At 36.4% G+C, this 22,410-nt stretch overlaps 1 protein-coding gene and 1 long non-coding RNA gene across 2 annotated transcripts in view; one reads left to right on the top strand and one right to left on the bottom strand.

The window, feature by feature from the left end:
• The window catches only part of LOC140150724 (uncharacterized), a 410,742-nt gene that overhangs the window by 125,366 nt on the left and 262,966 nt on the right, over window positions 1-22,410 (top strand). The window lies entirely within an intron of this gene.
• LOC140168384 (uncharacterized) lies at window positions 1,377-22,231 on the bottom strand. The gene is made up of 10 exons (XM_072191767.1): window positions 22,155-22,231; window positions 18,624-18,671; window positions 17,827-17,883; window positions 14,909-14,995; window positions 14,315-14,362; window positions 8,348-8,422; window positions 7,531-7,605; window positions 6,721-6,795; window positions 4,934-4,981; window positions 1,377-2,522 (listed from the first exon to the last, which is right to left on the bottom strand). The coding sequence occupies exons 1-10, from the start codon at window positions 22,229-22,231 to the stop codon at window positions 2,492-2,494; spliced, it is 621 nt and encodes a 206-aa protein (XP_072047868.1). The 3' UTR covers window positions 1,377-2,491.

Consider the following 22,410-nt stretch of genomic DNA (forward strand, 5'->3'; position numbering starts at 1 on the left):
ACCAAAACACTTTAAGTGTACTTGAGAATGCTCAAGTGGGAATAAGAGGATAAGCCTCTACACCTAGATGCACATGACAGCCTAATGTCCCCTGCTGCTGAGACAATCTAGTTTTTAAAAGATTTGCAACTTTAAAAAACGGAATTGATTACGCCTGCTTTGGTCTCTCCGCACAAGTGTATAACGTAATGTTCGCGCCCGTTAAGAATCTGAAAATCTTGCACGGTATGCCTATACAGTATTCGTGGTAGGCCTATATGTGACCGTACAGCACGAATGAGCCGTAAATTCCCTAAATTACGGTATTCTGAGTTACAGCGTAAAATGTGTACGAATGTCGTATTCAATGTCGTTGAAGGAGTAAAGTTTAACAAACTATAACCCCGCTTTTGGGTATCGTTTGAAGTCAAATGATATACCATTTTAAAGCTTATGATGTATATTTGTTAAACATGAAATAAAACAAAATTGACCGGGGAGGAATTTACGGCTCATTCGCCGTGAACGGTCACATATAGCAAAAAGCTTCATATAATATACAAATAATTATATATGATATTATTATTTTTATCAGACTGACTTGGTCAAATTAAATTAACTTTGACTGATTTGACCTAACTCAGTACGAGTGTAACGCCGATCAGCAAAATGTACCCGCGCGAACATCATCTGCGGATCCAGGTACTTTGAAGGCTGATATAAATAATAATATTATATATTAAGCAAATAAATTTAGTTTTCAGTATTAAATCTAACAAATAAAATTAGTTTAAATATTTTACTTTAACGAATAAAATTGTGACGTGTCATGTCAAAAGGAGACAGGATCGTAAATGGAGAAGTAGCCAAAAATCTGCCAGGGTGATTTTTTCACAATTTGGGTTTGTTGCGAATTTATGATGTTATTATTTCAGACCGGAATATAACTGGCATCTTGTATTTTTGAGATTTTTTGAGGTAATTCTGACTCTCAACATTGTCAATAATATTTTTAAAGGCCGATAGCTCAATTTCCAATTTTATAATATCATAACTTACGGCCTCAATTCGCTACTTGCACGGTTCCGCCATTATGCACTATGTGCGGGAGAGCCTCGAACTGGCAGCATACATGAAAGGAAGAATTATGTAACCTTACACAGAACGTTATGACTAGTTCAATTCCCATTCATGTATGCTGCCAGTTCGAGGCTCTCCCGCACATAGTGCATAATGGCGGAACTGTGCAAGTAGCGAATATCTTCGCTTAGGAATGTCCGATTTCATTGGGGAAAACGGCGTTGTGGAGCAAAATAAACACAGCCAAAAAACAAAGTCTCCAGTAGTTCCATCCCCATTTAATCAGATTCTGATGAGTTAATGGCAAAATAATTTATATAATAATTTTCTATACACTCTCCTTCGAAGATTGATACCAAATTTGATATCAAAAGTTTAATCATCGTGAGCATAGACACATTTGTTTGGAAATTCGTGCAATTTTAAAGGGAATTGTATCACGTAGCAGAGCTAGCACGTGAGTGCCAAGAATTACGTCGCCTGAATAGGCCGGCAGGTTAAAGGTTTGCCCATGCATGTCAAAATGCAAATCAAATACCCCGCTCTTTCAATTATGCGCAGGCAAGTGTACAATGATTCCTGTACGGGCATGCTTCCGGCCACATAATAAGCTGATATCATGCATTAATTTTTGCGTGGTCAATTCGTAATTTGTCATTTTTAAAATTGCACGAATTTCCAAACAACGGCTCCTTTGCTCATGATGAAAAACTTTTGATATCAAATTTGGTATCAATCTTCGCAGGAAAGTGTATAGAACATTATTATATAAATTATTTTGCCATAAACTCATACGAATCTGATTGAATGGGGATGAAACTACTGGAGACTTTCTTTTTTGGCTGTGTTTATCTCTATATTTAAGATATGTAAAATCTCAAAATTGATAATCTGCCCAAAAGTGTCTCCTTTTGACAGGACACGTCACAATTAGTTCTTAACACTTTAAACAATGATGTGTTAGTGTAAGCGTAATTCCCCATTTTAAATCGATGACAGGTAATATTACCAATCGGTTGCTGATTGTAGTCGAAGATAGAGATCTTTGAAGACCAACATTATGCCTATAACCGTGAAGTTGCGTACTGGTGATGGTAGAATCTGCCGGGTGCCAAGAAGGCACCCTATTTCTCTTTGTCAAGACGGAAGAAAATTTTGGATTTTATGACTTATTTTGACCCTGTTACTCATTAATTAGGCACTCTAGAGATATATGATCATTGAATTGTTTTACTCCTTGCTAAGAAGAATTTGTGATATTTCACAACGTGATTAATACATTTTAAAATGTAACCCCTTTGTGTGACCTTGGACCTCAATAACTCAGTGTTGCCGTTTGGCACCCGGCGGATTCTAGATACCCCCGTTTGTTAAGAAAAATCGTCTTCTCATCACGGTCATACGGCCACTTTCTTCGGCTATTGTCACTGACCTATTTTGATGCGATCAAGGCCTGAATAAGTCTGCAAAACAAGAAAGTAATATGGGTAACTACATGGAAAACACATTTTAAATCAAATTAATTTATCCTATGATCATATGAAGCAAAAAATTTATTTTCTAAGTTTGAAGATGATTAAAACAAAATGCACATGGCGATGAGTTTGTGAAACAAAGTAAAATACAAATTCTTTACACGCTACCCGCGCACATTGTAAAGATAAAGCCCTTTCCATCCTGATAATAGGCGAAAATAGTGCAAAATACCAATTTTTTTGCGCGCTACGTGCGCACATCGTCCCAATAAAGCCTTTTTTGGAAGCTCGAAGACATACAGTCTCTATATTATATTGTATGATGCAACAAGTTTTTTCGTTTGTGCCCCGAAATTTTATTTACCCCCCCCCCGACCAAAGAAGCTGCCTTGACTGCAAACTGAGGGAATTAAAAGCCCGGTGACCCATTCCATGTCAACTCCAGGGATGTGCACCGCAGCACCTCTTCAATTTTTTCTTTTTCTGTGTGGTGGTAGATATTGATGAGAAAGTAAAATTCCGAAAATTTGAGCTTCATTCTCCATTTCGTTTTCCCGTGGCATCAATTTGAAATTTAGGGGGGTCAGCGTAAAAAATGTGTCGCAACGCGAAAGACAACGTTTGGAGGTCCATAAATGTATAAAGGGAACCATTTACAACTTTGAAAAGTATGTATTCTGGGGTACTTATTTGTGTAGAATTCAAATCTGGCATCAGAAAACTTGTAACTCCTTTACTTTAAAAGATACAGGGCCCTCAAAATGCAACTTCGTCCATCCAGGACCAACTTTGGGGGGTCAAAACTCCAAAAGTAAAAATAATTTTATTGTCCATTTTTTTGCCAGTCAGAGCCCTTCGGTAGGACATTACTCTTATGCAATATTGAGCCTATTAGAATACTTTTAGCTGAGATATTACCCATGCAAAATCCCAATTGTACATTTTTGTACATTTTGCCCCCCCTGAAAACCAATGTCAGACATTTTGCCCCACCATCAACTTCACGTATGTTGAAGATAATGTCCTTGGACAACATTTCTGAGAGATATTGGCTTTGGGACTCGATGGCTTCAACACATCAGTAAGGTTTGCATTCTCCATAGAGTTGTACACATTTTTGATTTCGCATGTATAATGACTTATGTGTAATGACAAATTTTGCACTATGATTGTTTAATTGAGGTTATTGGACTTTGTACCATACTTGGTGATTTTACTGCCTAGTACCACTCTGTCTAGAGTGGAGTCAAAACCCATGTACCACTCCCATGTCCCACTCCAGACATAACTAGTCACATGGGAGATTACTTGTCCCATCTAGTATATACTTCAAAAAGTAAACAGACCCATGTCATTGAGATTAGGCTATTGTGGTCCATAGTGTTGGTCACCGTCTATCGGGTTCTAAGAGGCGATAAACTGGTTTTTAAACCAGTTTAAAAGCCTTACAAAGGTACAAAGGTCACGGTTTATTTGGTGTTTTTATAAGTCCATTAATTTTGTATTTTAAACAAAGAATAGGCCCCCTATACGCACAACATTTTATCCCGTGCATATCAGAAAACATTAATAAAATAAAATCCAGGTAAATTGTGGTTTTATTTCTAAGCTAGGCATACTTTTAGCAAAACAATTGCGAAGTAAATCTAGCAAGAGTGAAATTAGAAGCTTTTCACAAAGTCATGCCTATATATTGGTGCACCCTCCGTAGAGGGCGCCCCAAAAACAGAATTTTGGAAAATATTGAGGGCGTCCTCATCAGCAAATGTTATAATATGGCTTTATGGCTGAAAAAAAAAAACACTTTCGATTCAGTCACATTTGCAATAAAGTCCTGTTTATATGTTTCATTTCCACATAGATTTGGACTGACCCCGGCCATTATTTTCATTTGATCTTTTCAAACATCAAGCCAAAGGTGGAGGGGCATCAAAATGACAAGGTACCGTATACCATCTAGTTCATCAGGAATGAAACTGTCAAGCAAAAAAAAAACACCCAAAACTATTTGGGAGTTCTACATGAGGTACACTTCCCCCGTGTACAGATTATCATCATAGTGTTCTGCCCCTTGCCCAATGATATAAAAGTTGATTACCCCTTTCATATAAGCGTAACAAAATTATTTTTCCCTTTGTGTGGTCATTAATATCAGCAATGGATTCATTAGAGAGTTTGCGATTACCATACGCCGTGATTGAACGCCGGTATAACTCGTCGCTGATCTAGCATACCGGCATATGACGACTTTTTGACAAAATGAATGAATCTGATATATTCTTAATGACCCAAACTCTACAATCTCAATCTGACAAAGTTTTGCACAAAACAAAAATACAATTCATTATTAATGAAATATTGGACATAGCAACTTCACTAGTATGTTATTTAATACATACTTCTTGATTTCTGCCATCACTTCTCCTTCGGGCTGCGCATCCAAACTCCTACAGATAAATATATTAAAATCATTATGGACACAAAATTATGTGGTCTAATTGTGGCATATTGATGATGCAAAAAGTTGAAAGTTACAATATGGTAGGGTGAATATTTACTAAAAAACCGAAGCCGTGCGTATGAATTTTGGTACTATTACAACAAAAATGTCATATAATGAGAGAAAATATACCATTTTGAAGCATCAAACCCTAAAAAGTGCTTTTTTGGCTATATAACTTGATCAATTTCAGCGATTTTAATGCAGTCTTTTAATGCCATGCAAACAAATAGTTATACGTCGTATTTCCATGTATCGCCCAGGTCTATTAGTGGTATTTAACCTAGTATTGTTTAACCAATACGCTTTCAGGTAAAACAGTATTTTGAAAATACAGTAGGATAAGAATGAAACTGTCAAGCACAAAAAATACCCAAAACTATTTGGGAGTTCTACATGAGGTAGACTACGTGTGTACAGATTATCATAATACCGCATAAACCCGTCTACAAGCATATAGTAGCGACTGTGATGATAGCATAATTCACGCTAGCGCCCTCCACAATATTATATCATTATGGAATTTGAGCAAATCATTTACCGACACAAGCAGGTATACAATGTACTATTTTATTTTTTATTTCGCATCTCACGAGCATAGCTCACTTGGTAAGGCATAGGACTTTGGTACACGAGCGCTTTAGACTATAGATCGAAAGATGGCGAGTTCGAGCCTCATCACGGTCACATGAATTTTATAAACCAAATATTTTTCGAACTTTGCATTTATATTTTGGTGTTGTATTTATATTTTCTTACATTCTTCTTTTAATACTCTTTTCATATTTGTTTAATTTTTTCTATAATTGTTTTTCTTCTATTGTTTCTTTTCTTTGTTTTCTTTGTCTTTTTTTTTTTGTTTCTTGTTTTTGTTTTTGTTTTTCTTTATTTTCTTTGATTCATATTGCCAGGAGAGGAGTGATTTAAAGGCCCATTCAGTGATTTGCTCATCCGGACGATCGTAAAAATCATCAAAATTTAGATTTTGTACTTTTGTCATTGTCATAGATGTGCTAACATAGTAGTTAGGTGAAAAAGTTCAATTTGGTGACCACTCTCTGGCTAGTAAGGTTTGACGATTGATTCGACTTCTATAGACCATTTAGAAAAAAAATATCTGAGTTTACGTCTCTTATCTGGGGTTAAGGCGCCTTATCTTGGGTTTAGATGTCTTATCTGAGGTTTACGACCCTTATCTGGGGTTAACGACCCTTATCTAGAGTTAAGGTACCTTATGTGGGGTTTAAATGCCGTATCTTAGGTTTAAGTTCCTCATTTAGGGTTAAAGCGCCTTATTTGGGGTTTGGACTGCTTTATCGGCGGTCTACGTCCCTTATCTGGGGTTACGGAGCATTATCAGGGGTTTAGATGCCTTATCTGGGTTTAGACTGCGATATGCTAAGGTTAAGGCATCATAGCCACAGGTAAGGAACGTAAACCCAGGACAAGGCCGTCTAAACCACAGGTAAGGCGCCTTATCCCTAGATTCTTAATGAAATATTGAACATCGCAACCTGTAATTGTATATATATTTATATATGATCTCTTTTAGGCTGCGCATCCAAACTCCTGCAGATAAATATATTAAAATCATTATGAACAAACAAAAAATAATTTGGCAATAATTTGACATTTTTGACGCTATATACTTTCAATTTAACAATATTATGATTAATAAAGTTGTACCTCTTGGAGTAGGCGCAGGTTTGTTCGCAAAGAAAAGTATCGCCATCGTCGTTGATGCAGTCGTCATAACAGCCTCTGCAGGAAACAAGGAAAAAAGATCCAATTATAATGGGTTAATGGCAGTGCGCCCTCGAAGCTGAAAGTTACAAAATGGTAGGGCGAATATTTACTAAAAACCGAAGCCGTGCGTATGAATTTTGGTACTATTACAACAAAAATGTCATATAATGAGAGAAAATATACCATTTTGAAGCATCAAACCCTAAAAAGTGCTTTTTTAATATAACTTGATCTATTTCAGCGATTTTAATTCAGTCTTTTAATGCCATGCAAACAAATAGTTTCACGTCGTATTTCCATGTATCGCCCAGGTCTATTAGTGGTATTTAACCTAGTATTGTTTAACCAATACGCTTTCAGGTAAAACAGTATTTTGAAAATACTGTAGGATAAGAATGAAACTGTCAAGCACAAAAATACCCAAAACTATTTGGGAGTTCTACATGAGGTAGACTACCCGTGTGTACAGATCATCATAATAGTGTTCTGTCTCTTGCCCAATGATATAAAAGTTGATTACCCCTTACATAATAAGCGTATCAAAATTATTTTCCCTCTTAATGAAATATTGAACATCGCAACCTGTAATTGTATATATATTTATATATGATCTCTTTTAGGCTGCGCATCCAAACTCCTGCAGATAAATATATTAAAATCATTATGAACAAAAAATAATTTGGCAATAATTTGACATTTTTGACGCTATATACTTTCAATTTAACAATATTATGATTAATAAAGTTGTACCTCTTGGAGTAGGCGCAGGTTTGTTCGCAAAGAAAAGTATCGCCATCGTCGTTGATGCAGTCGTCATAACAGCCTCTGCAGGAAACAAGGAAAAAAGATCCAATTATATAAATGGGTTAATGGCAGTGCGCCATCGAAGCAGAAAGTTACAATATGGTAGGGCGAATATTTACTAAAAACCGAAGCCGTGCGTATGAATTCTGGTACTATTACAACAAAAATGTCATATAATGAGAGAAAATATACCATTTTGAAGCATCAAACCCTAAAAAGTGCTTTTTTTTTGGCTATATAACTTGATCAATTTCAGCGATTTTAATTCAGTCTTTTAATGCCATGCAAACAAATAGTTACACGTCGTATTTCCATGTATCGCCCAGGTCTATTAGTGGTATTTAACCTAGTATTGTTTAACCAATACGCTTTCAGGTAAAACAGTATTTTGAAAATACTGTAGGATAAGAATGAAACTGTCAAGCACAAAAATACCCAAAACTATTTGGGAGTTCTACATGAGGTAGACTACCCGTGTGTACAGATCATCATAATAGTGTTCTGTCTCTTGCCCAATGATATAAAAGTTGATTACCCTTACATAATAAGCGTATCAAAATTCTTTTCCTCTTAATGAAATATTGAACATCGCAACCTGTAATTGTATATATATTTATATATGATCTCTTTTAGGCTGCGCATCCAAACTCCTGCAGATAAATATATTAAAATCATTATGAACAAAAAATAATTTGGCAATAATTTGACATTTTTGACGCTATATACTTTCAATTTAACAATATTATGATTATTAAAGTTGTACCTCTTGGAGTAGGCGCAGGTTTGTTCGCAAAGAAAAGTATCGCCATCGTCGTTGATGCAGTCGTCATAACAGCCTCTGCAGGAAACAAGGAAAAAAGATCCAATTATATAAATGGGTTAATGGCAGTGCGCCATCGAAGCAGAAAGTTACAATATGGTAGGGCGAATATTTACTAAAAACCGAAGCCGTGCGTATGAATTTTGGTACTATTACAACAAAAATGTCATATAATGAGAGAAAATATACCATTTTGAAGCATCAAACCCTAAAAAGTGCTTTTTTTGGCTATATAACTTGATCAATTTCAGCGATTTTAATTCAGTCTTTTAATGCCATGCAAACAAATAGTTACACGTCGTATTTCCATGTATCGCCCAGGTCTATTAGTGGTATTTAACCTAGTATTGTTTAACCAATACGCTTTCAGGTAAAACAGTATTTTGAAAATACTGTAGGATAAGAATGAAACTGTCAAGCACAAAAAATACCCAAAACTATTTGGGAGTTCTACATAATAGTGTTCTGTCTCTTGCCCAATGAAATAAAAGTTGATTACCCCTTACATAATAAACGTATCAAAATTCTTTTCCCTCTTAATGAAATATTGAACATCGCAACCTGTAATATATGATCTTTTAGCCTCTGCAGGAAACAAGGAAAAAAGATCCAATTATAATGGGTTATTAAGATTGCTTGCTACCTTAATCACCTATTATCATCATAGAACTGTATTGCTACTTGAACACTGGCCTCAATATATTATAATGGCCATCAATGGAATTATGCTAGCTATGGCTTACTATGTCATTCTTATAAGTCTACTGGTCTATTGCCATTTGGTCTAATACCATTTGGTCTAATTCCCGTTTCGTCTATATTCAATTGGTCTATTACCAGAAAGGCTAATTGCCATTTGGTCTAATAATCATATAGTCTAATGTCCATTTAGTCTAATATTGGTTGGTCTAATATCCAGTATGTCTACTAACCATATAGTCCAATAACCATTTGATCTAATATTTTTTTTTTTTTTTTTTGGTCTAATAACCATTTGGTCTAATAACCGTTAGGTCCAATACTCTTATGGTCTAATAACCAGTTAGTCTAATACCATTTCGTCTATTTGCCAATTCGTCTAAAAAAATTGCCATTTCGTCTACTACTGGTTACGGGCTGAAAATACATGTAATGAGGCGAGCATGTGTTATGAGATGAGCACGTGTTATGAGATGAGCACATTCAAACAAAGGTACTATATGTATCAAATCTTATGCATTCATAGTAGAATAATTTATTGTTATTGTTTATTTATATATCCAAAAAATGAAGACTGATACATGTAGCCTGCATGTATTGCCTACTCGAGTGAAAGTGACATTTTGCCGGACTATTTTTCCTTCTTTCATCGATCTATTAAGGTTAATATGATAATAGGCTCATCACGCATCACTGGGGGTTCCACGAGTACAGAGCATTTGCCGGTATTGCCATTCCAACATTAAAACAAATTAGGTTTCATGTTTTTGTAATTTGCATATGGAGTTATGTAAAGATAATCCCTGTAGGCCTATAGACCTGTTTACACTGTTAATGAAACATGCTCCTTTAAGACCACGATGACCCTGGACTTCACACTCACAGTATGTGTAATAGCGTTATTGCGGTCTATGCAGCCTCACATGTGCTATTAGACCAATCGGTTAGTAGACCAATTGGCTAGTAGACTAAACGGCTTGTTAGACCAAATGGTTTGTAGACCAAATGGCTATTAGACCAAATGGCTATTAGACTTATTGGCTATAGACCAAATGGGTATTAGACTAAATGGTTGTTAGACTAAATGGTTTTAGACTTATTGGTTATTAGACCAAACGGTCATCGGACCAAATGGTTATAGGACCAAATGATTATTGGACGTACTGGATATAGACCTAATGGGTTTAGATTAAATGGATATAGACGAAATGGGTATTAGACGAAATGGTATTAGACCAAATGGCAAATCCCAGTCTACTACCTGTGGAAATCAATGTGCAATATTCTAATGATGAAATACAACTTTGTGGACATCTTGTTGTCCATCATTCTTCAATTTCAAACTTTTCAACATCAAATTCAACTGATTCCTGGTCTAAGTTTCTCCCAGGAAACCATAGAGAAAGAAAACTGTTAATTAAGACACATTTATCTGGTCCTTCACGATTGAACTATGGTTCCTCATTACTGGTACTGTCATTAATGAAGTGTGGTGACGTCCATCCACACCCAGGCCCTCAACGTAGTCAAAAGCCAACCGGTTCTAAGACAGATTACAATAAATTTAACCAGTTTCAACAGAAACAATTTGATGTTAATCAAGCGTGGAGTAATTTTACAACAATCTTCCTGCAGATTCTTGACACTGTGGCACCTATTAAGGAGATTAGATTAAAAAACAGGACTGAGCCATGGATAAACAATGAAATCCTTGAAAATATCAGGTACAGGGACCACTTATTGTATAAGTTCAGAAAAGATACAACAAAAACTGACCTGTACAAGGAATATTGTCGGATGAGAAAAAAGATTCAGAGGGATGTAAGATCTGCAAAAGCAGAGCACTATAGTAGTAAAATTGAAGAACACAAACATGATTCTAAAAAACTGTGGCAACAGTTGAAAACACTTGGATACAGTAACAAAACTAAAAGTGAGACCAAAGTGGTTATTGATATTGATGGTGAAACTTGTTTTGATTCAAACAAAGTGGCAAACTATATCAATGACATCTGTTGCTTCAACATTGGTTAACAAATTGCCTCCTGCCAAAAATAAGTTTTGTACTGAATCCGATGTGTTTACAAACTACTACAAAAATAAGAATGTCTCTCCAAATAGTTTTAAACTATCACCTGTAACTATTGATTTTGTGTACAAAGAGCTGCTCAAGCTGAAGCCTAACAAAAGTACTGGTCTTGATGGTATTCCAGCAAAATTCTTAAAAGATGGTGCAGCAGTAATTAAAGATCAAATTGCTTTCATTGTCAACTTATCAATCTCCAACAACACCGTTCCAACTGATATGAAATTTGTTAGAGTAAGGCCTTTATTCAAGAAGAATAGTAGATTTGATGTAGGCAATTATAGACCGGTAAGCATATTACCCATTGTTTCAAAAATTCTTGAAAAAGCAGTGTACAACCAACTTGAAATGTACTTGTCTGATAACAATTTGATTTATAACCTGCAATCTGGTTTCAGAGGCTCATATTCTACTGATACATGTCTTATTTACCTCACCGATTTTATTAGATCACAGATGGCTGATGGTAAATATACGGGCATGGTGCTGCTAGACCTCCAAAAGGCATTCGATACAGTAGACCATCATATACTTTGTAACAAATTGCAGGCTTTGGGTATTCACGTTGACTCTGTTAAATGGTTCCAATCATACTTATCTGATAGACAACAGATTGTTAGTGTAAATCAAGTTGAATCCAAACCCATGAATATATCATGTGGCGTGCCTCAGGGTAGTATATTAGGCCCACTGCTCTTCCTGTGTTATGTTAACGATATGTCATCAAGTGTTAACTGTAATCTTTTGTTATATGCTGACGACAGTGCGCTATTCACATCCCATAAAGACCCTAAAGTAATTTCCGATACCTTAAGTAGAGAACTTGAGTCTTGCAGACAGTGGCTGATTGACAACAAATTGTCACTACACCTTGGCAAAACAGAATCTATTCTTTTGGTTCCAAAATCAGACTGAGCAGGGTGGACAAATTTGAAGTTTCTTGTGATGGTAAAATTATTAATCCCACCAACTCTGTCAAGTACCTTGGGATTACTCTTGATGAAGATCTAAGTGGTGAAAGTATTGCAAAGTCAGTAATCAAAAAAGTGTGTAGTAGACCATAGACTCTGATGAGTAGACTAAGTTTCTTATATAGGCAAGGTCACTTTTTAAATGAACAAACCCGGAAGACCCTTTGCACTGCCCTTATACAATGTCATTTTGATTATTGTTGCTCTTCATGGTTTTCTTCACTTTCTGTAAAGCGAAAAGAAGCTGCAAGTAATGCAAAACAAACTGATTCGCTTCATATTGAAGCTTGAGCCCAGGTCCCATATTGGTGTTGAACAATTTAAGAAATTGGATATGTTGAAAGTTGAAGACAGAGTTAAACAGCTTAAACTCAATCATGTTTTTAAAATCTACAATGATATTGCACCAGAGTACCTAAATTCTCATTTTGTGAAATTTTCTCAGACTCACAATTACTTTACCAGGGGCAGTGCAACAAATTTTTTGGTACCAAAAGCCAAGGGCCAGAAGTGTAATACCTTCTTTTTTACTGGTGTACAGGAATGGAATTTGCTTCCAATTGATGTTAAACAATCCACAACTCATTCACAGTTCAAAAGGCAGTTAAAAGCCACTTTTTATCTTGAATTGAATCTGTTTTATCATAATTATGCAATTTTGTCATATGCAGTTGTTTCACCAAATGTGCAATCATTTTTTATGTATTTAATGTTTTTATTATATAAAGGACCCCAATGGAAATAAGCCCTTTTTAGGGCTTTCTTGGGCTATCCTTGGCATTGTATGTTGTATTATAAATGTGTTGTGTGATGTATTTTAATGCATTTATTATTTTCTGATGTATCGTATGTTTTTTGAATTGCAAAATAAAATCTATCTATCTAAGATTTCTATGGTACACATGTAGCACTGTCAATGCCCGTCCGTTATCAACTGCCCGGCTATTCCCGGGTGCCCAGGGGCTAGGGTGGGCCGGTCTTTTAATTGACAAGTGCATAAATCAGCAGCCTTAATTTTCACGTGCATGGAATCTATATGCTTAACTTCTGAACATATAGGCCTATGTAACCCACCTCCACATGCAATCATAATTACTAACATCACTAGTATCATAGACATTCAAAGTCCATCATGAAATCTAACCGGTTTTCATAGCACCCAAACGCCATCTGTTCCACGGTGCTGAATTCAACAATCGTGCATGAACTCGCATGAGGGCGCAGATTACCAAATCAGCTCTCCGTTGAAAAGAATGGTAAAATGAACATTTCATAAGAGGGCCTACTTTTTTCATGTCAAACCGTTGTTAATTTTTAATTTCGGGTCCATTTAAGTGATTAACGCGTTGCATTCGATATTCTTTCGTTTTAATTAGAACATGCCAACTTTATAGAAAACTGAACCCCAAAGGCCGCCAAATTGCCTCAACTAGTCTTATAGTTTTTACCGGAACTCATCACCATTGCACTTTTGGCGCATTGATTTGGTGTAATACGCCCGTAAGCTAACTAAAGATTTGTTCCAAGTCTACCACCTATAATTATAATGATAATAATAATAAAAACCTTTTAGACTGCACCAAGTCCGTCCTAAAACATTGCTTCTGCATGGATAATGATTTGTAAAATCAAAATCATCTTTGCCACACATTGTGTATTTTTTTTGAAGTTTTCCAGAAAAGTGGACTTAATTTTGACCAGAATGAAATCACAGTGTTTGTAGGATAAGAATGAAACTGTCAAGCACAAATTTATTATTAGAATTATTTATATAATTATTTGGGAGTTCTACATGAGGTAGACTGCTCCTGTGTATAGATTATCATCATAGTGTGCTGCCTCTTGCCCAGTGATATAAAAGTTGATTACCCCTTCCAAAATTATTTTTCCCCTTTGTGTGGTCATTAATATCAGCAATGGATTCATTAGAGAGTTTGCGATTACCATACGCCGTGATTGAACGCCGGTATAACTCGTCGCTGATCTAGCATACCGGCATATGACGACTTTTTTGACAAAATGAGTGAATTTGATATTCTTAATATAATGACCCAAACTCTACAATCTGACAAGTTTTGCACAACAAAAAATGCAATTCATTATTAATGAAATATTGGACATAGCAACTTCACTAGTATGTTATTTAATACATACCTCTTGCTTTGTTCCATTACTTCTCCTTCGGGCTGCGCATCCAAACTCCTACAGATAAATATATTAAAATCATTATGAACAAAAAGTATGTGGTCTAATGTTCTGTGCTCACAGGATACGAGCCCAACCATACCCATAGGTAAATATCAACCATAACTTACAAGACCATTTTGTTTAAGAGAACAAATAATCAATTGGAAACTTAGAAAAATAAAAATACTCTTTTGATTTTCCAAATGTTGTGTAAGAGACTGTAATAATTAGGAGTCATAGAGAGGGTAAATAATTAAACCAAATGAGGGGAGTGCAAGGTGGCATACTTTTTAGGCAGCCAGTGGGGCAAGCGATTCTAGCATACATTATTTTTATGGGACACTTTTTCAACAATACACTCTAACCAGGCTGAGAAAAATTTGGTTCCCAAAATTTGGCAGGTGCCAAGGGGAAGGGGCAATTTTTGCAGGTAGAAAGGGTATACGAAAACAGTACAGAAACGTTCAAATATGCAAAATATCCTGCTTGCCACTCTCGCATTATCTATCTAGACCATTTAAAGATGGCAAATTGGGAATATTACGATTGATAAAGTTGTACCTCTTGCTGCAGTCATTTGTGCAATAATCATGATCGGTATAACCTAAGTAGGTATCTAGACAGTCCATGCATTCTTGATAACAGTTTCTACAGGAAACAAGAAAACAAGATCCAATTATAACGGGTTTCTATGTTAACATGTAGCACTGCAAAGTGTGCAGGGAATTCAAACAAAGTGCTATTTTTGTGCTTAATGTGGTAAGAAAATTTGCGATGAAGACTTCACACCACCAAATCACACCACCAAGGGAAATAGCTGGTAACAAAATAGTGGTTTCATCGTTTTCATTCTGAGAACAAACCGGGGTTGATTTAATGGGGAAAAAATTTGAAAAGGCTGATGTGCCTAAATCTTTGTGATAGCTGTACTTTGTGGATGGTTTGTTCCCGGGGTGGGCACTCAACATTAGAAGTGACGGGTATGTGCCTACCGGCGTTGCGACTAAGTAGGGGGCTATCGGGTACAAAACGTTGTTTAAAAAAAGGGGGGTCATTGGGTACAAACAAAATGAAAAAGGGGGTCATTGGCTATAACATTTTGAAAAAGGGGGTCATTGGGTATGACATTTCAAATAAGGGGTCATAGGGTAGAAAATTTTGAAAAAATGGAGCAAAATTCTATTTCTTATTCCAAATTTTCCAAATTTTCAATACAAATTTGCTAAAATAAGAAAAATTTGAAAGTTTCCGCATTATTTTGTGGCATTATGCAGTTACTGTCCGTTTTTCCTATTCAGTGCACACACAGCGCTCCAATTGATGATTGGCCTCTAGCTCACTCACTGTACTGTATAGACAATGGACTAGTTAGTGGGCTGGTGGGAAAACCCTTCACCCAATAATAGCCATAGAAGCTCACATGTGAATTATAATGTTCATCCTTAACATACTACAATTTGAAGTAAAAATGTCACGGGAAAGCTGTTGTCGAGCTGTTTTCCCGAAGAGAGTCTTCAAAATTTCATAACAGTCGGACGTGTAATTTCAATGGCAAATTGTGCTCAACAGCTGACTCGCGATAGCTCCAACTTCGAACGAACACCATCGTGTGATCGGTTTGATCAATTTTCGCCATAGAAGCTGTAAAAAATCTTCAATTCTTTCCCTCTATGGTCATCTAAAATTGATTAAAATGCGATTTTGGGAAGATTGTTGTCGAGCCCTCCCAAATATGAAGTTCTGACTGCCCGATAGGGAGCTAAAAAATGGAAAAACTTTTTCCAAACCGTGTTAAGTCCAATGCTGAACTTAATTGGAAACCATTAATTGACAGACAAAACTCAAATAGTTTAATTTTAACCTACAAAATCTTAAATCATCTTGCACCTCCTTATTTGAGTCATATTTTCAATCATGTAAACAATAGCTATAATTTTCGTCAAAGCCAAAGTAATGTAACTATTCCCCTGCCAAGAACCGAGTACAAAAAGCGCAGTCTGTCATATAGAGGTGCTGTAAGCTGGAATGAACTAGAAAATAATATCCAAAATTCTCCAACATTGTATACTTTCAAAAATAATCTTTAAAAATCATAAAGCCATGCCTGTAAGCATGGTAAGTATGTAACCATAAGTATCATTTTGGCTTTTGACAATTAATCATTTTGAGTTTGTAATACATGTGTATCCTCGACAAGATTGGTACAAGTCTAACCATCTTTAACTTTGGCCATATTGTCAGGAAACATGGAGGTGTAGAAAAACAGATTTTGCAAGGGGCTATGGAAGGCAAACGAGGAAGAGGACGTCCACCAACATCTTGGACTAATGACGTGAAGCTGGTTTCTAACCAAGGAATGCAAGGTGCAACGCACTTGGCATCAGATCGAGTGAGATGGCGTACTCTTGTGAAGACCACAGCAGCGCTACACAGCGCCACCTGACACAGAGAGAGAATACATAATGTAAGTCTAGATAATATAAGCTTTTGTAATTGTTTGTTATTTTGTACATGTATGTTTGTATATGCACGGCCCCAAGGAAGAACAACTTTTGTTGAATTGGGCTTTCCGTCTAATATATATATAATATAAAATCACATGTTTCTCATTTACTTGTGTGATACGATCACAATAACTGTGACAAGTTTGACATGAGTTGTACCATCAACATGACTGGATAACAATAAGCAGACTATTGTTCTCATTTCGGAAACAAAGGCCACGCTCAGTATTGTTCTGTGCGTTTGCTTTGTAATGGTGCATCCAACTGAAATTATAATACCTATTTCATCACAGCACATTGAAATATCGCACAGGTAAATCAGAAACATATGTTTATGGATTTAACCAGGGCTATGAGACACATCCCTGATTTAACATATTTGAGCTGTTTTCAATGAGGTTTATCTTGGTTTAATGGGGTTTAAGTCCTGCAAAGGTCGTGGTGAATTCTGCTGTAGACATGACTGCATAATGGCATTTTGATGATGCAATTCTAGAAAAAAGGGGGTCATTGGGTAGCCGCAACCCAAAAAGGTGGAGGGGCATCAAAAATGACAAGTGTAACATGTTAGGTATATCATCTAGTTCATCTGTTATTGTTGGCTTTTAACCCCGCTTTTAACTATGACAGTTTTGAATATGACAAAATTCTGCGAAAATTGTCCCTTTTGCCAACGAAACATGCGCAATAGACAATGAATCACGATTAGTATTGTTTAACCAATACGCTTTCAGGTAAAACAGTATTTTGAAAATACTGTAGGATAAGAATGAAACTGTCAAGCACAAAAAATACCCAAAACTATTTGGGAGTTCTACATGAGGTAGACTACCCGTGTGTACAGATTATCATAATAGTGTTCTGACTCTTGCCCAATGATATAAAAGTTGATTACCCCTGACATAATAAGCGTATCCAAATTCTATTTCCTCTTAATGAAATATTGAACATCGCAACCTGTAATTGTATACATACCCATCGTCCTTCTTGATTTTTTCCGTCACTTCACTTTTAGGCTGCGCATCCAAACTCCTGCAGATACATATATTAAAATCATTATGAACAAAAAATTAGTGGTCAAAGAAAAAAAACAACGTGTCGACAGGTCCAGGATAAGAGCCCAGCCATACCCTTTCATAGGTAAATATTAACTTCGACCATAACTTTACAAGACCCTTTTGCTGAAGAAAACAAAAAAAAATACTATTTTGATCGTCCAAATGTTGTGTAAGGGACTGTGTAATAATATGAGCCATGAAGAGTGTAAACATTAATTTTATGGGACACTTTTTCAACAATACACTCTAACCAGGCTGAGAAAAATTGGGTTCCCAAAATTTGGCAGGTACCAAGGGGGAGGGGCAAGAATTTTCAGTCCAAGGAATGGAGGATATTTAGAGTTCTAAATGAGGTAGACTGCTCCTGTGTATAGATTACCATAGTGTTCTGCCTCTTGCCCAATGATGTAAAAGTTGATTACCCCAATACCTATAAACGTATCAAAATTCTTTTCCCCTTTTGTGTGGTCATTAATATCAGCATTAGAGAGGTTGCGATTACCATACGCCGTGATTGAACGCCGGTATAACTCGTCGCTGATCTAGCATACCGGCATATGACGACTTTTTTTGACAAAATGAGTGAATTTGATATTCTTAATATAATGACCCAAACTCTACAATCTGACAAAGTTTTGCACAACAAAAAATGCAATTCACTATTAATGAAATATTGGACCTAGCAACTTCACTAGCATGTTATTTAATACATACCTCTTGATTTGTTCCATTACTTCTCCTTCGGGCTGCGCATCCAAACTCCTACAGATAAATATATGAAAGTCATTATGAACAACAATTGTGTGGTCTAATGTACTGTCATGCAAGCGGGGGGACAGGAACGAAGTCCATGGGCCCCGAGGGTTCAGAAGCCCCGAGCACAAAAGCGAGAATTAAATAAGGGATGATAATGGAGAGCAGGGCCGGATTTTCTTTTAACCCCAATAACAACATGTTTTTTGGTCAAAGTAGGGCAAAATAATTAAAATTTTGCAAATTCAAATGGCAAAATTCATGTTGATCTGGGGCCAAAATAGTCTGAAATTGAATTGAACAAATTATGTTAGGCTCCTTTAGTCCCCCTTTAGTTAAACTTAAACTTGGCCACTGACATGAGTGCACACGCAAATTTCGGCTTGGCCCAGGGCCCCCATAAGGTAGGCTAAATCCCGCCCTGCTCCTTGTCCATGGGCACCTGATGCTCTTGCTACGCCCGTGCTGTCATGACTGTGCTCACAGGATACGAGCCAGCCATACCCTTTCATAGGTAAATATTAACTTCCACCATAACTTATCAAGATCCTTTTGTTGAAGGGGGAAAATTGCAAACTTAGAAAAACAAAAATACTATTGATTTTCCAAATGTGGTGAAAGAGACTGTAATAATTATGAGTCATGGAGAGGGTAAACAATTAGCTAAAAATTAGTTGGTCTCTAAACCCCTTAGTAAGGTGTCTGATCTCCGCCAAATTCCCCCTTTATTACTCATTTCCAATTTTGAACTCCCCTTTTTGCAAAATAATTTCCCCCTTTTTGACTTTCTCCTTTTCAAATATATAGTTTCCCCATTTTTGCAAATCTCTTGTTGACTTGCCCCTTTTCAAATAGAAGGGGGATTATGTGATTTTGTTTAATTCAATAGGGGGAGGCGGCTACGTAAAATGTATTCATCGCAATAGGGGGCAGGTATATTTTCCCCCTTAAAGCTTAACATTCTCCCGCCCCCGGCATTAATAATGAACGGTCCCTACAATGCATGTTGATAATTGGTGGTTTTTTCGCTCAGGTACACCTGAGTGAATATATACATCCAGTTTAGACCTTGGAATAAAATTTGACATTTGAACCTATAAAGTAGCTCCAAGTCGAGCTTCTTTTGCAAATGCTTTTGCTTTGTAACCCGGCTTTGTAATCACTAAAAATATTTTGTAGAATAATGCATGGTATCTGAGTAATAGAAATGCACTAAATGCAGACTACTGCCAGCTCCTAAAATAACCTCACTCCTCATGACATAGTTCATAAATATATGCAGCAGTGAAATTTCTAGTTTGAGGTGGGGATAGGATATTAGCCTCATTCCACATGAAATTATTTATAAGACTGTTCTGTAGCCCATAGTGGAGGATTTTGTTACCTGGGAATGATAAATCAGTTTCAATATTATGAGTGTTGACAGATTAATAGTGTAGTGGTCTGGAAGTTGAAGTTGAAAACAGAACAGATTTTGTTTTATGGACCAAGTCAGCTAGCTAGGTCAGCGTGCCTGGTCAATTATACCAAGTTACCAAATGTCCATGAACTTCTTAAATTTGCATTGAGAGATAAGTAATGTGTTCTGACTGTTCTGGATTTGCCAGAAGTTCACAGTGGTCATCTCATCCACACTATACACAGTAGTCATCTCATTCACACTCTACACAACAGCCTTCCACAGCATCATCTTCAAGAATCAAGACCAACAGAAATTGGAATATTCCGCAGATACACATTTATATCCAGCAGCATCTTCAACGCCAACAGACTGGAATATCCCACAAACACACATATTTATCAAGTTTAAACCATTTTGGGTAAAATGGCATCTGAAATAGAACAGAGCACATTGGAGCAAGGGCTTAATTTTTTTTTTTTTTGTAAAAATGATGCATTGGTGATAAAGTGGTGTAATATTTAAATTGAATTGTATTATTTAGATCGTTAACATGTACAACTTAAAATTTACTTTTTATTTTCATGGGTAACATTCAAGTGCATAGGCCTACATGTCTGTTCCGAATCACTGAATGTGACATAATATGTTAAAGGAGTATTTCACAATCCTAGCATCCACTTTTTATGACATTTGTCAGTAGATATCCAGGAGCAAAAGCTTAAATCTCACAACTTCAGTTGATCAGATTGTTTGTTTGCAAGAATAAAATAAGCATGTACGCTTATCAATCAACATCAAAATTGATGAATACTGGTATCATTTTGATACAGCCTCTATGTGTATTTACATGCCTCATATGCCACTTGCTGTGTTGTAATTTGGCGAACAAGTTTGACGATATGCTTGCTAAACGAATTAATCGGCAAGAATTATTTTATACAGAAACAGTTCTGCCAGAGTTTTCCAGTGCATAGTGGTATAAAAATGATAAAAATCTGAATATTTCTGTACAAAGTGTGGATCACGGAATGCCCCTTTCAAATAATTGTGTTGAATTGATGTCCAAATTAGTGCACATCATTGAAATTCCATACATGTTTGTAAGTTACTTTAGTATAACTTTGGGTTTACTTTTCATTACCATTTGTATATTACATGTACATGTTGAAGTGTTTAAAAAAATCCAATATGGGTGGGGCCTACGTATACACAAAATAGACCTACGTACACCATCGAAACCTGTTTCTTACTTCATGTATGTTGTGTTATACTCTGATCAGCTCATAATAGGCGGGACTCATAACAGTGTGGATTGATATACATGTAGAATGGCGTCACACACAGCTGGGCGCAACACCTACGCGAACTGCGCTTTGCATATTGTGTGAATGACACATGCTTTTGTGAATTTACGCGCGGCGTAATTTGGAACTTTATTGATTTGCGCAGTAACAAAAAACAAATAATTCCCCGCCTATTAAGAGCTGATCATAGTATAAATATATAGAATAACATTAAAGCTATGGTACACTTTTTTATAACAAGAAGTTTATTAGTAGGCCTACATGAATTACCACCGACCTACATTGCACAACCATGTTTTCCAATCATGCCTGAGCACTCCCTTTTAAAGTGTTTTTTATTTAAATTAAGTTAACGCTCTTTCTTTATTCAAAGAATAATACAACCCCTGGCACAAAATGGTATAATATTAGGACCTTTACTTCACCATGCCCTGATTTGGCTAGTTGCCTTTACCACATTTGGATGTGTCTTGACCTGTTGACTACACTGGAGCTAAATATTTCCTCAGATTTCGAGATGTCGTCTGCAATGAATGCTAGCATTTTTGATACAAAACACACACATCTTCAGATTTTTAAGCCAATTCTTTACCGATTTCCCGGGCCGATTTCAACCAAATTAGTTTATAACATCCGACCCTCGTTAGTCGTATCATTCCTCGATCTCCCTGTGCATTTGGCGAGATCAGAACTGACGGAGCTTTTACACACATACACACCCTCTACATACAACCATGACAACGAAAGGTAAGTAAGATTCTAGTAAGAGGACATGTATGGTCATACCTTGTATCCGCATATTGGATTGCTATCATCATCACCACAATTACAACAACTCCAGTCTTTTTCCACACCGATGCCATGACCGATTTTGCGAAATCTTCTAGTCTCCAATTACTTTTTCGTCTAGAAATTAAAAATGGAGAATGTCCTTCAGGTAGCGTCAGGTTAGGGATGTTATTTATGAGCCGGGGAGGGTAACATATAACAGGGGCCACAAGTATTTTTGCCACACACTTCGCCGTGCTTCGACGCATGGATC

Source organism: Amphiura filiformis, chromosome 1 (assembly GCF_039555335.1).
Source record: "Amphiura filiformis chromosome 1, Afil_fr2py, whole genome shotgun sequence".
Lineage (NCBI taxonomy): Eukaryota > Metazoa > Echinodermata > Ophiuroidea > Amphilepidida > Amphiuridae > Amphiura > Amphiura filiformis.

What these genes read in the sequence shown, in the direction of transcription:
- LOC140168384 (XM_072191767.1), bottom strand. Translation starts at nt 22,231, where the DNA reads ATGGCATCGGTGTGGAAAAAGACTGGAGTTGTTGTAATTGTGGTGATG. An exon ending in ACAAATGACTGCAGCAAGAG is followed by an intron (nt 14,363 to 14,908) that starts GTACAACTTTAT and finishes ATTTATCTGTAG; the next exon opens with GAGTTTGGATGCGCAGCCCG. An exon ending in ACCTGCGCCTACTCCAAGAG is followed by an intron (nt 4,982 to 6,720) that starts GTACAACTTTAT and finishes ATTTATCTGTAG; the next exon opens with GAGTTTGGATGCGCAGCCCG.